At 39.7% G+C, this 14,913-nt stretch overlaps 2 protein-coding genes across 7 annotated transcripts in view; one reads left to right on the top strand and one right to left on the bottom strand.

The window, feature by feature from the left end:
- Positions 1–14,913, top strand: part of LOC124392111 (von Willebrand factor A domain-containing protein 5A-like) — a 30,108-nt gene that overhangs the window by 9,031 nt on the left and 6,164 nt on the right. For all 6 annotated transcript variants that reach the window (XM_046858802.1, XM_046858800.1, XM_046858798.1 and 3 more), the window contains exons 10-18: positions 319–398; positions 1,003–1,117; positions 1,400–1,549; positions 3,181–3,290; positions 4,467–4,684; positions 4,801–4,833; positions 10,555–10,584; positions 13,220–13,249; positions 14,449–14,484. In XM_046858802.1, coding sequence (XP_046714758.1) covers positions 319–398; positions 1,003–1,117; positions 1,400–1,549; positions 3,181–3,290; positions 4,467–4,684; positions 4,801–4,833; positions 10,555–10,584; positions 13,220–13,249; positions 14,449–14,484 — 802 coding nt within the window. The remainder of the gene's footprint in view (positions 1–318; positions 399–1,002; positions 1,118–1,399; positions 1,550–3,180; positions 3,291–4,466; positions 4,685–4,800; positions 4,834–10,554; positions 10,585–13,219; positions 13,250–14,448; positions 14,485–14,913) is intronic.
- LOC124392114 lies at positions 10,593–14,442 on the bottom strand. The gene is made up of 2 exons (XM_046858803.1): positions 13,961–14,442; positions 10,593–12,572 (listed from the first exon to the last, which is right to left on the bottom strand). Exon 2 carries the CDS (start codon positions 11,465–11,467, stop codon positions 10,781–10,783), a length of 687 nt encoding a protein of 228 aa, XP_046714759.1. The 5' UTR covers positions 11,468–12,572; positions 13,961–14,442; the 3' UTR covers positions 10,593–10,780.

Genomic DNA, 14,913 nt, shown 5'->3' with positions numbered 1-14,913 from the left:
TGTGACAAATTTTAATTAGTCAAAATCCAATAGGTTTGCCATGTCTCACACGGAGAAATCTCAAAGATTTCACTTCTAAAAATAAAGAGCTCTTAGTTAATTGTCAGAAGTGCTGTTGTAGTGTTTCAGCATTGGGACAACGAACCCGTACTAATTATTTAAGGATTGGGATTATTTCAAAACACTGTTGCATCTTTAGTATTTTTTTCCTGGATGCTTAATTTCCCCTCTCTCTCTCTCTCTCTCTCTCTCTCTCTCTCTCTCTCTCTCTCTCTCACTCTCTTTCTCTCTCTCTCTCACTCTTACTCTCATTTTTAGCTGTTCATATTCACAGATGGTGAAGTAGGAAACACCAAAGATGTTCTTCAGTGTGTGAGGAGCAATGCTGATTTCCACAGGCATGTGCTCTTAAAAGCTTCAAACATTCATGATGTATACAATTTATTTTCTTGGAAATTGAGTAACTAAAATTATAGATATTTCATCAATTTAAATGATTTCTAATACAGTTTAGCAAACTGAGTGGTGCAAATATTAAAGGATTTTAGAATTAAGTTTTCAAAAGTTGCACCCTGGTTTAAACAACAGTTCCAAAACCTGGACCAGATACCTACAATAGAAGAACACATAATACCGTAGCAGTGTTTGTTTCTACATTCTGATTAATTAGAAGCTGTTAATAATTTTTTATTACACAGTAATGTAAACAAAATCATGTATATATCAAGTATATATTTTAACATCTGTTATGACTGTTGCTAACACCTGGTATGATTTATTGTCTTACTTGTATGGGTGTTTGTGTGTGAGTATCTGTTTCACATTTTCACTTTTTTGTTGCACATAAGCATATAATAATTCTATTTTTTTTGGAGTAATAATTACACATGTTCTTGTGTGGCAGAAACAATAAGCTATATAGATGCATTTAAATAAATTTTGAGTTCTTAAAATTGTATATCCGAAGGCTCATAAGGGATTTATATTCTTTTGTTTAAACAGATGCTTCTCATTTGGGATTGGTGAAGGTGCAAGTTCTGCCCTCATTAGAGGATTAGCTGAGGACAGCTGTGGACACGCCCAGTTCATCACAGGAACTGAGCGCATGCAGGCCAAAGTAAGTCGAGGTTTTTCTCGAACAGCAACAAAGAAATAAAATCTGAATTTATACTTTAACATAATTGTGTTAAAAAATGTAACAGTCCTAACCACTTCTCACTAGTAAACACAATTTATTAAAAGGTTTTTTATGGCTTTTTTATAACATACATTTATAACATATGCATGTCTTATATCTGTCAATATGTATTTGACAAATAGGGGACGCATTTACTGGGAAATATTATTCCATCTTAATTAATGTTCATTGTCTTTCCAATTCCAATTTCCAATTCCCTAGGTAATGCAGTCTCTCCGCTATGCTTTACAACCAGCAGTGATTGATATCACTGAGGATTGGAAAGGTGTGTCTTGCACCCGTCTGAGCTCTGCAATTACTTCACTTTTCCATGGCCAAAGAGCACTGATTTATGCTCAATTGAAAGGAGAGGTGAGGGCTTTATCACAAGGGTTTTAATATTTTTGGGGAACTTGAAAGGAAGAAATATTTCCAAGGACCCCATACACTCTTAGATGCCATTGAAACTATTTTGTATTGAAACAATTTTACCATAAATAGTTCAGACTTGATTTTTTATATTTCTGGATTTATGATTTAATACAAATTTATTATCACAAATGGTGGAATCAAGTGAAGATATAAAACATCAACAATGTAATCTTTTAAAATGTAATCAAATAAAAATATAATAATTTATTTTGTGTTTTAGCAAACAGTGTTGGACAACAGGCGTTTACTTTTAAAATTAAAACAATATAAAATAAAATAAAATAAAAATATTTAATAGATTCATTAAATATAACTGTATACATATATTTTATAATATATTGTGTGATTACTTTTAATAATTTATCATTGTTATTATTGTTATTACTTTAAGAGTACATTCTACTGTGAATTAATAAAACTTTCATCTTACGATTACCGTAGCAACACGAGAAAACTTTTTTTCCCCATTAAGTGTAAACAGTTTTACACTTAATAATACCAGTTCTGTTATTGATACTACTCTCTATAATTTGGTGCAAAAAGTCATGATGTAAAAAGATGTAAAAAATTTCAAGTTATTTTATTACTGCTGAACTTTAATACAAATTCCTTTAAGCAAACAGAGAAAGGCACAAACACATTTATTACACAAAAAGGTCCTTCAAACAATTGAGAAAGAGAGGGATGGAAAATGCAAGCAGCAGATTCTTTTTCAGCATTAACACTGAAGTATACAGAGATAAAAAGCAAAACAAAAAAAACCCACAAGTATTGTTAACTGTATTGTTTGTCCTGAAGCTTGCCAGTAGTCTGATCTCGACCCAATTACATATCGGTTAAAAAAAAACCCGGTTCGGTACCCATCCCTATTCGTGCAGAAGGCAAAGTAGCAGCGTATATGTGGTACTATATGTTGGGACGCTGGCAGGATGTACACATCTCCCACTTTGTGAGGTGCCTTACGCTCACCAGCGGTCGACAGAGTTCAGTTGTCTCAGTGTTAGAGTGTGTATTTTTCTGTGTTTTTTGTGTTTCAAAGCGAATTTTAGCTTCCGTTTCTCCTTTTTATCGGTGTCGCCAGATGCTGAAACAGGGCACTGATTAGTTTCACAGGTGTGCTTCTTACTGCTCATTTCGTTCGACGCTCATCCACACGCCTACTGCCACAGACATATATACGGTACAGTAGTGTAAAGTGCTCTGTTTAACAGTATACAACCCCATACTGATCACCATTCTTTAAATCCACTGGGTCGGCTAGACCATGTCTCAACATACATATTTTCAAGTTGCAATCTCCATCATAAATCAGGGACTACCTGTATTTCTTATAATTTCGTGAAGTTAATTATATTGCAGACCCCTGGTTTCAGCTGACTCCACACTGAGAACATCTGCCTTTTTTTCGCTGTTTCACCAAAAACTCTTTTTTTACATTCTGAATCTGATTGCATTGTGAGGAAAAAAATCTGCATGCTTCTTTTCATTTTTATATCTATCAGTCCATGATTTTTTTAAGCTTAAACTGTGATAAAATCACTGGATCTATTTATAATTTTCATTGTCCCTAGGATTGTCAGAAACCAGATGCAAAGGGAAAAATAACAATAAGGTACCACCTAGGAGGTCAAGAGGTCTCAAACACTGTTGACTTCTCCTTGATGCCTGCTGAGAAAAGCAGGTAAATACTCCAAAATCTTCTGATTGAACTACCATATTTTTCGGACTATAAGCCGCTACTTTTTTCCTATGTTTTGAACCCCGCGGCTTAAACAACGAAGCGGCTAATTTATTAATTTTTCCTAGGTTTTTCCCAGTTTCACAAACTTCAAGCCAAGAAACTGAACCCCATAACATTAGACCAATGAAATTTCCGAACGGAAATGAAAAAACGCACCTCACCTGTGTCCTAAGCTGCACGGCATCGGGAGAAAAAAAGTTTTTTTTTTAAACGCATGACGATGCCAAAAGATAAACTCCCGAGAGAAATAGTTGTGAATGGAAGGAGGAAGACAGTGAACAATGACTTTCTTGGTTGGCTACTGTTTAGATACAAGCCGTTGTAACGCGTTGAGTCTGGGTGAAGTTGCAACAGAAATCATATAAGCACAGACAGGTTTCCAAAACTCGTGCTTTTTTTATTATTCTTGGCAACAGCGTTATGGGTTAGTCAAAGAAACTTAGAAATGAGCATCAGAAAATAATAAGGACATATTCCTCGGTCTCCACACATGCAGTATTACCGGAAAAATGCAGTGGCATGCTATTCCCAAAATACCGCTATGCTCCTAAAGGAAGCGCAACATATTTCACCCGTTACACCGTGTGTAACATGTCTTTCGTTAAAGCCTGTGTAAAGTACATTAGTGTAGACAGGTGTGGCTTATTTATGTTAAAAATAAAAATATTTGTAAAATTCAGTGGGTGCGGCTTATATATGGGTGCGCTTTATAGTCCGGAAATTACGGTAGTTTTTTTTGTGTTTGATTAATACAGTTCTGAAGTAATTATAGAATAAATGCTGGCTGGGTGGCTTTAGTTGCTGGCTGTTACAGTTACAAATATCAGCTTACAGTATTTAATTTTTGTCAAAGCTACTGCATCTTATAGTAACATAATCTGATCAGTTTCTGGAGGATTTGAATCATTCTGTAATTTTTTTAATGAAGTTAGTTTAATGTAGTTAAGGCATTTATTTTTGATTTATGTGATTAAATAAAATATGTTGTTGAAGATACATGTCAAGAATATACTATAAAACTAAGTACAAGATGACACAAGAGCAATGAAAATATTGTGTTTAGTTGTTTAATACTCATTCAGCTTTGTGTGTGCGTGTGTCGGTGTGTGTGTGCAGGCTGGCGATCCACAGGCTGGGCGCCCGCTCTCTGATCCGCTCTCTGGAAAGGGATGCTCAAGATGAAGGGGCTGATAAAGAGGCTCTGAAGACCAGAGTGGTGGAACTAAGTAAGCAGTCTGGAGTGAGCAGCTCACACACGGCCTTTATAGCTGTCCATAAGGGTAGTGGACAAGCTATGAAGCAACCAGTGGTCAAGAGAAGAATTCCTACCCCAAGTCAGTATTCTTTTTTCTAAACAAATATACTGATCCTGTAATTGTAATGTGGATAAACACATTATACATATCACTAAATTGAGAAACTAACATCCTGTGTTTCTGAATGTGTTCAGTGCTCATGATGGCATGTTCAATGAAATCTTCCCGTAAGTAACCCAACACAAGAGTTCTTCTTCATTATGAGGTTAATATTTTGTTGCATTTCCTCCATAAAATATTTTGAGACTTCTGTTTATATTTTGGAAAGTTGATGTAGTGCTGTTTATCATGCAGTGATTTGACTTTGATATGTTCATATAACAGCTTTGGCATTTTAGATAACTATTAGACAGTAAGTTTCACCTGTGTAGTAATTGAAAGTGTTTAGTGCCGGTCCCAAGCCAGGGTAAATGTGGAGGGTTGCGTTAGGAAGGCATCCAGCGTAAAACATGTGCCAAATCAAATATGCGGATCACAAATGAGAATTTCATACCGGATCGGTCGAGGCCCGGGTTAACAACGACCGCCACAGGTATCGTTAGCCGACAGAGTACCGGTGGAAATTGGGCTACTGTTGGCCGAAGGAGGAGAAGGAGAGGAGGAAGACGTCTACAGAGACAGCAGGGAATGGAGCAGTGTAGGAGAGTGGAGGTTCGGGTTGGTACTTTAAATGTTGGTACTATGATGGGTAAAGGGAGAGAGGTAGCTGATATGATGGAGAGGAGAAAGGTAGATATGCTGTGTGTTCAGGAGACCAAGTGGAAAGGGAGTAAGGCCAGGAACATTGAAGGTGGGTTTAAACTGTTCTATTATGGTGTGGATGGAAAGAGAAATGGTGTACTGGTAATTCTGAAGAAAGAGTACAGTAAGCGTGTAGTGGAGGTGAAGAGAGTGTCTGATAGGGTGATGATCGTGAAGGTGGAAGTTGAAGGGATGATGATAAATGTCATCAGTGCCTATGCTCCACAAGTTGGCTGTGAGATGGAGAAGAAGGAAAAATTCTGGAGTGAATTAGAAGTGGTGAATGGTGTACCTAGGAAAGAACAATTGGTGATTGGGGCAAACTTTAATGGGCATGTAGGTGAAGGGAACAGAGGTGATGAGGAGGTGATGGGTAGGTATGGTTTTAAAAAGAGGAATGTGGAAGGGCAAATGGTGGTAGATTTTGCTAAAAGGATGGAAATGGCAGTGGTGAACACTTATTTTAGGAAGAAGGAGGATCATAGGGTGACATACAAGAGTGGAGGAAGGTGCACACAGGTGAACTATGTGCTATGCAGGAGATGCAACCTGAAGGAGATTGGAGACTGTAAGGTGTTGGCAGGGGACAGTGTGGCTAGACAGCTTTGGATGGTGGTCTGTAGGATGGTTTTGGAGGCGAAGAAGAAGAGGAGGAGAGTGAGGACTGAAAGAAGAATAAGATGGTGGAAACTTAAGGAGGAAGAGTGCAGTGTGAGGTTGAGGGAAGCGGTCAGACAGGGGCTCGGTGGTGTTGAAGAGGTGTTGGATGATTGGGCAATCACTGCAGGATTGTTGAGGGAGGCAGCTAGAAAAGTACTTGGTGTGACATCTGGAAATAGAAAGCAAGACAAGGAGACGTGGTGGTGGAATGTGGAAGTGCAGGAGAGCATAAGGAGAAAGAGGTTGGCAAAACAGAAGTGGGATAGACAGAGTGATGAGAAAAGTAGGCAGGAGAACAAGGAGATGCAGCAGCAGGTAAAGAGGGATGTGGCGAAAGCCAAGGAAAAGGCATATGAGGAGCTGTATGAGAGGTTGGACACTAAGGAAGGAGAAAAGGATTTATACCGATTGGCCAGGCAGAGGGACCGAGCTGGAAGGATGTACTGCAAGTTAGAGCAATAAAGGATAGAGAGGAAATGTGTTGACTAGTGAGGAGAGTGTGTTGAGAAGGTGGAGGGAGTATTTTGAGCAGCTGATGAATGAGGAAAATCAGAGAGAGAAGGTTGGATGATGTGGAGTTGGTGAAGCAGGATGTAGATAGGATTAGTAAGGAGGAAGTGAGAGCAGCAATTAAGAGGATGAAGAGTGGAAAGTCGGTTGGACCAGATGACATACCGTAGAAGCGTGAGATGTTTAGGAGAGATGGCAGTGGGTTTTGACCAGATTGTTTAACAGGATTTTGGAAGGTGAGAAGATGCCTGAGGAATGGAGAAGAAGTGTGCGGTACCGATCTTTAAGCATAAAGGAGATGTGCAGACCTGCAGTAACTACAGGGGAATTAAGTTGATCAGTCACACCATGAAGTTATGGGAAAGAGTAGTGGAAGCCAGGCTGAGAGAAGAGGTGACCATCTGTGAGCAACAGTATGGTTTCATGCCGAGGAAGAGCACCACAGATGCCTTATTTGCTTTGAGGATGTTGATGGAGAAGTATAGAGAAGGACAGAAGGAATTGCATTGTGTATTTGTGGATTTAGAAAGCGTCGACAGAGTGCCAAGAGAGGAGTTGTGGTATTGTATGAGGAAGTCAGGTGTGTCAGAGAAGTATGTGAGGGTGGTGCAGGACATGTATGAGGACAGTGTGACGGCAGTGAAGTGTGCAGTAGGTACGACAGACTGGTTCAGGGTGAAGGTTGGACTGCATCAAGGATCGGCCCTGAGCCCTTTCCTGTTTGCAGTGGTGATGGACAGGTTGACGGACGAGGTCAGACAGGAGTCTCCCTGGACTATGATGTTTGCGGATGATATTGTGATTTGTGGTGAGAGTAGGGAGCAGGTTGAGAAGAGCCTGGAGAGGTGGAGATATGCGTTGGAGAGAAGGGGAATGAGAGTCAGTAGGAGTAAGACAGAGTACATGTGTGTGAATGAGAGGGAGGGCAGTGGAGTGGTGCGGTTGCAGGGAAAAGAGGTGGAGAAGGTGGAGGAGTTCAGGTACCTGGGGTCAACAGTGCAAAGTAATGGAAAGTGTGTTAGAGAAGTAAAGAAAGGAGTGCAGGCAGGGTGGAGTGGGTGGAGAAGAGTGACAGGAGTGATTTGTGATAGTAGGGTATCTGCAAGAATGAAAGGGAAAGTTTATAGGACTGTGGTGAGACCTGCGATGTTGTATGGATTAGAGACAGTGGCATTGAGTAAAAGACAGGAAATGGAGCTGGAGGTAGCAGAGCTGAAGATGTTAAGGTTTTCGTTGGGAGTGACGACGATGGACAGGATTAGAAATGAGTTTATTAGAGGGACAGCGCATGTAGGATGTTTTGGTGACAAGGTGAGGAAAGCGAGATTGAGATGGTTTGGACATGTGCAAAGGAGGGACATGAATTATATTGGTAGAAGAATGCTGAGGATGAAGCCACCAGGTAGGAGGAAAAGAGGAAGGCCAAGGAGGAGGTTCATGGATGTGGTGAGGGAAGACATGCAGGTAGTTGGTGTGAAAGAGGCAGATGTAGAGGACAGGGTGGTATGGAGACGGCGACCCCTAATGGGAGCAGTCGAAAGAAGAAGAAGAAGAAGTAATTAAAAGTGTTTAAACCAAGAAAATGTTCAGGAAAAAAATAAGGTAATACAGTGGTACCCTACTTATCGACCGCTTATCGACCTTTTCGCTTAGCGAACAGTTTTTTGACAGAAATTTGCGCCCGCTGAACGACCAAATGCCCGCTTATCGACCTTTTTTTACCCCGACCCACGTAGAGCATTTTTTTTTTAAACTTTTTAATTTATACTTTTTACTGTATTATTGTCAGAAATCCACCTGCCACGCCCCTTCGGCGGCTGTTAAAACCTCCGCTTTCCCTGAAGCCCCCGGCTTCAACAATGCACATCTGGAGCTCATTATTCACTCATCCCCAGCTCATATATAAACCCCTCATTCAGCCACACTCCTTGTTGGTTATTGTTGGTATGTGAAGGTGTTTGGTGCATGTTTGTCTGTGTTTTCCGTCACACGTATTCCTATGCGTTTCTTTCTTTCCAGACTCCACGTGCTCTCCACGGCTGCGCTTTCTTTCCAAAGCGCACCCCGGATAACCTTTTTCCTCCCGTGCGTTCGCCCGTGGACCCCCCTCCAGGGCGTACCACGGATATCTCTCTCGTTCGTCGGGATCCTATGGACTGCCGTGTGTGTGTGTTTTTGTGTTAAACTCTCCGTGTTTTTGTTAAACCAAAGCGAACTGTGCTTCGGCCTTGCCTCCGCTCATTACGCTGCATAACAATTATATACAGTATTATTTATGTACCTGTATTAATACTGCTAAAATCAGGGCAAAAAATTTTAATAAATGGGTATCGGTGAAGGTCGGGAACAGATTAATTGGTTTTCCATTATTTCTTATGGGATAATCACATTCGCTCTTCGACCTTTTCGCATTTGACCGGTTTTAAGGAACGGATTAAGGTCGATAAGAGGGGTACCACTGTATTTAAATTAATGACCACATCATGTCTCAAAAAACTTGGGATGAGGCAACAAAAGGCTGGAAAAGTAAATATTACATTCTTGTGTTATCTGCATTAAACTGCATATACAAATCTGGGGAAATCTCTGTGTGGACAAGGGACAAGTGTAAAAATCAGCTTTGGATCTTTGAACTCTTAGGCAGCAGCTAGAATCCTGTAGCAGACATAAATGGGACTGTTAAAAGAAGTTATGCAACACTCTGGTAAACATGGCCCTGTCCCAATGTTTTTGAGATGTGTTGTGGCCATCAAATTCAACATGACATGTTTTTTCTTAAAATATTACAATACATTTCCTCATTTTAAACACTTGATATGTTTTCTATGTTCTAGTTTTAATAGAATGTGTTTAAGATTTGAAAATAATTGCATTCTGATTCTGGTTGAAATTTAGATTTGAAAATGGTACAACAGGTATGCATATCAAAAGGTGGTTGTTAAGATGTTACTAAATAGTCGCTATGCTATTCCACTTGTTTGTTTTGAACAATTAATCTTGTGAAGGTTAAAAGGCTGAAAACTAGCTTAAAGTCGTTAAAATGTTTTCTATATTCATATTCTTTGCTAAAGTGCTAGGCAGTTGCTAACCCAGTTGTTTTTAAAGGCGTTGCTAGGTGGTGATATAGGTTACTATAGTGTACAGATGTTTACAAGGCAATTACGGAGTTGTTGCTAGACAGCTTGTAGAATATGATTAGTAGGGTATTTCAGGAATGAGAGATAAATGACCAATAGTAGAGTGCATGTTAATATGACCTTGTAAATTGTTCCTAGTGTTCCTACTATACTTAGAAAGTTCACGTGAAACGGTTATTCTCAGCCAAGAAACAGTACAACTCAATAGCTTTAACATTTTAAGATGTAAATGGATAGAGACATAAAAGGTTAGACCAAAAAAAAAAATGCACAGAAATATAAAAAAAGTTATATTAAATGAATGCAAGAATGATATATATACAAAATGTTTGGAGGCTTTAGCTTGAATAATTTTTTTGCTATATATAAATTTTTTCTGTTGAAGAATAGAAAAGATTTGGGGAAAAAAAGAGATAATTGAATTGAAACAATAGAATTTATAAGAGCTGTGGACCTTAAAGAGAACATTTGTATGTAATTGTGCTTGAAAGATGATAAATAGTGAAAGATAAGTTTGTAGCACGGTGAGTAGGATTCTGTGAAATTGTTCTTAGACGAGACTCTTTTACATTAGTCAAGCAGTAATGCTAATTATTAAAACACTGAAAGGATGCAGCTGATTTAATCTGTAACAATGTAAACAGTTAATTTTTAAGTGTTTGTTTCAGAAATAAGAATCTAATTTGTAAATTAAAAAAATATATATACAATTTGTAAAAATATTTCTCAACTGTTTTCTATATCAGTTAAATATTTGAGCTTCTTTATATAACTCCTATTTAAATAAAACTGTTAGTTATTATAAAGCAAAAAAAAAATCTGTTTTTGTTTACCTGACAGGGCTCATGGCTGCTCCAATGGCTTCAAGACGTAAGTATTTGTATAATTGATTGTGCAACCAGGCAGTTGAATTGTGCCTCAACTCATTCTATTCTTTCTTCTCCTTAACAACTATGTTTCTGTATGTATCTGAGCATGTGTCACGGCAGTGACCACGCATAGGAAGCGAGAGTAACTCTATCATACTTTATTTTACGTTCAGTAGACAAAGAGTCTAGGAGGAGTACTACTGTAATGCGAGTAGAATTCTGATTGAGGGTGTAATCCGTATAGTGGCTATGATCCCTATAGCGGGTATAATCCGTAAAGAGTTCTTAGAGTCTGAACCAGGATCAAGAACCAGTGGGGAATGCTGGCGGTCAGGGGTCCGGTAGATCACGGTAGCAACCAAGTAGATCCGAAAGCGGGTGAGGTGGAACTGGGACCTTTTAAAGGGGAAAGGTAACGAGGGACAGGTGTCTGCGATTAGCGCCGGGAGAGGCTGAGAGAGAGCCGTGGAGGGAAGCATGGCAGGAGGATCCCTGACATTACCCCCTCCCTCCAGGGGCGGCTCCCGACACCCCAAACCCACCCTCGCCAGGTGAGCCAGGGCACGCCGAGGAGGGTCTCGCCACCCATCCACAGTCGAAGGAGGAGGCCTGGAATAGAGAAGACTTGGACAGGCCCGCATCACCAAGGAACTTGGGAAGGTCAGGAAGGACCTGAGGCGGAGCAACGCCCTCTGTAGAGGTCTCGAGCAGAGCGACACGCCCTTGGCGGGGATCAGAGGCTGAGCGACACCCTCTGTGGAGGTCGGGAGCGGAGCGATTCCCTCTGCAAAGCTTGGGAACGAAGAAACCGCCCTGTCAGCGCTCGGGAGCAGAGCGACGCCCTCAGCGGAGGTCAGAGGCCGAGTGACGCCCTTGGTGGACATCAGAGGCTGAGCAATGCCCTCGGGGGAGGTGAGAGGCTAAGTGACCCTCTCTAGCAGGCATCGAAGGCTGAGCGACGCCCTCAGTGGAGATCAGAGGCTGAGCGACGCCCTCGGCAGAGAACAGAGGCTGAGAGACGCCCTCTGCAGAGGTTTGGATTAGACTGTGGGGTGCGACGGTGCTCTCGGTAGGACTCAGGAGCGCAGTGACACCTGTGGTGGGACTCTGTGGCGTGACGGTGCCCTCTGTGGCTGTCTGAGGCGCGACGGCACTCTCAGTGGATGGCAGAGGTGCAACGCCACCCTATGTGAATGTCCGAGGTGCGACGGCTTCTTCCAGAGGATCTTTGAATCACGCTGTCGCCTCAGAGAGACTTTGTAGCATGACGGCGCATTCGGAAGGTTCTTAAAGTGTGACGGCTCCTTCAGTGAGCCCTTGGAGCGTGACGGTGCCTTTAAAGGAGCTTGGAAGCTTGACGTCGCCTTTAAAGGAGCTTGGAAGCATGTTGTCGCCTTTGGAGGAACTGTGAAGTGTTGCGTCGCCTTTGGAGGAACTGTGCAAGAGTGACGTCGCCTTCAGAGGGACCCTGAAGTGCGACGGCGCTTTTAGAGGGACTTTATGGCACAGCGTTGCCTGCGGAGGGATCTCGAAGTGCGACGGCACCTTCAGAGAGATCTGGGACCACTGAGAGGAAAAGTGGCAGAGGGGAACAGTATTTTATTTATGCACAAAAAGAATTCAGCAGATTCTTTTTTTTTATTTTATACCCAAAGGCAGTCGAGACATTAAGTATGAGTAAGCGGTACTTTTCTTATTTCCTGTAAAGGCTAGGGGCTCTGTGAGTGCTTTTTACATTATTAATCCTGGGGCAACTAGGTATTCCAGTCACCTGTGATGGTGGCCAGAAAAGAAACTTCCTCTTCATGTAGAACAACAGCAAAAGACATATATGTATACATTCCATTAAATGACTGATGCCAGTTGCGTCTCTTCATCTTCTGTAGAAAGTAAAGGTGCTGCTGGGTCTTCTTTGCTAAACAGGTGGTGCTGAAATACAAGGAGAGATGCTCTGTCAAGTGCACATCCAGAAACCTGGAACTTTTAACACTTTCCATAGTTGCATGCTTCTGAGGAGGGCCCTAACAACGGGTGTAGTAAAAAAAGGAAGTAATGGGAAAATGGAGGAATTAATTTAAAGTGAGAGTTCATCAGTGTTATCAGAAATTTTGATTCAGTACCTTTCAAATTTTTAGGAGCCAGTTGAAGTGTCTATAGCTTAAATATAAATTTTAAATGCAAACAAAAGATTGAAAAAGAGATCAATTAATTGAAACAATAGAATCTATAAGAGCTGTGGACCTTAAAGAGAACATTTGTATGTAATTGTGCTTGAAAGATGATAAATAGTAAAAGATAAGTTTGTGAGTAGGAGTCTGTGAAATTGTTCCTAGACGAGACTCTTTTACATTAGTCAAGCAGTAATGCTAATTATTAAAACACTGAAAGGATGCAGCTGATTTAATCTGTAACAATGTAAACAGTTCATTTTTAAGTATTTTTTTCTTTTAGAAATAAGAATCTAATTTGTAAATTAAAAAATATTATTTAATAAATTTTAAAAATATTTCTTAACTGGTTTCTATATCAGTTAAATATATGAGCTTCTTAATTTGAATAAATAAGCTTCTGCTATTTGAATACAATTGTTAGTTATTATAAAGCAAAAAAAAAATCTGTTTTTGTTTACCTGACAGGGCTCATGGCTGCACCAATGGCTTTAGGACGTAAGTATTTGTATAAATGATTGTCCAACCAGGCGGCTAAATTGTGCCTCAACTCATTCTATTCTTTCTTCTCCTAACAACTATGTTTCTGTATGTATCTGAGTATGTCTGGCAGACATCTCATTTTGGGTGGCAGTTTATCAGCTGAAACTTGGTCTCAGCCAAAGTGGGCAGTGGTGGTAGTAAAGGTCCTCTTCCAATTATCCTCTCCTCTCATAATTTGTAGCTAACGTGCAGGTCAAGGTGATAAAGATTTGTCCATTTCTGAGTTCACTGAGAGGAAAATGGCAGAGGGGAGCAGTATTTTATTTATGCGTAAAAATAATCCAGCAGAGTCTGCCGAATTAGTGCCTGGATTTTTTTTTTTTATACCCAAAGGCAGTCGAGACATTAAGAATGAGTAAGCGGTACTTTTCTTAGTTCCTGTAAAGGCTAGGGGCTCTGTGAGTGCTTTTTACATTATTAATCCTAGGACAATTAGGCATTCCAGTCACCTGTGATGGTGGCTAGAAAAGAAACTTCCTCTTCATGTAGAACAACAGCAAAAGACACATATGTATACATTCCATTAAATGACTGATGCCAGTTGGGTCTCTTTATCTTCTGTAGAAAGTAAAGGTGCTGCTGGGTCTTCTTTGCTAAACAGGTGGTGCTGAAATACTAGGAGAGATGCTCTGTCAAGTGCACATCCAGAAACCTGGAACTTTTAACAAAAAAAAGGGAGTAATTGAGAAAATGGAGGAATGAATTTTAAGTGAGGGTTCATCAGTGTTATTAGTCTGAAACCAAAATAGCATAAGCTGTGAAATTCAGTACATTTCAAATCTTTATTAGCCAATTAAAGTGTCTCTAGCTTAAATATGAATTTTAAATGCAATCAAAAGAATTGAAAAAAGAGATAAATGAAATGTAACAAAAGATTAGTAAATCTTGAAGAGAATATCTGTCTGTAATTATGTTTGAAATACAGATAAATAGTGAAATATATGGTTGTAGCAACTGAAAATGTTTAGGAGTCTTTGAGAAGGTTCACAGAAGAGGCTCTTCTACCTTAATCAAGCAATAATGATAATAATAAAAACAACAGGACTGGAGGCAGCCGATGTGATGAATTAGATTATTATATGCACTTTCCTGCATTTACACCTTAGTATCTTAGTGTCACATGAATAATCCTCTTTTTGTTTCCTTCTGTACAGGGTGTATGGCTGCACCAGTGAACTCTTTTTGTTGTGGTAAGTTGCTGAACATTAGACTAAAAACTTGTTGAACATGAGGGTAATTTCATATTTCTTTAATTTATGCAATATGGTTGCAGGTATTTATTTTATTTAGACAATAAAACCAAGAGAGTATAATAGAATAAGGTTTATAGTCAGATTGAGAAGCCATCAGACATAATTTTAACTTACTTTAACCATATGTATGATTTTAAACCGATGTACACTGTTTTTCTGTTTAGTAATTTAGTAATTATGTAATTTTCTATTTGCTAATCTTTACTAGCTACTCTTATCTATTGTTAGAATTGCAATCCACTAATGTTTAGTAAAATGCATGCTGAGACAGTGGTGCATATACATTAAAAGCACAATATTAATGAGGAGGAATTTAGATTTTGTATTTTTCTGTTGGGGGATGAGGGGGTGTACAGTGTTTAATCA

Source organism: Silurus meridionalis, chromosome 10 (genome assembly GCF_014805685.1).
Source record: "Silurus meridionalis isolate SWU-2019-XX chromosome 10, ASM1480568v1, whole genome shotgun sequence".
Lineage (NCBI taxonomy): Eukaryota > Metazoa > Chordata > Actinopteri > Siluriformes > Siluridae > Silurus > Silurus meridionalis.
The sequence above is the reverse complement of the archived record's forward strand: the minus strand, read 5'-3'. Positions and strand labels throughout refer to the sequence as shown.

What these genes read in the sequence shown, in the direction of transcription:
- LOC124392114 (XM_046858803.1), bottom strand. Translation starts at nt 11,467, where the DNA reads ATGTCCACCAAGGGCGTCACTCGGCCTCTGACCTCCGCTGAGGGCGTC.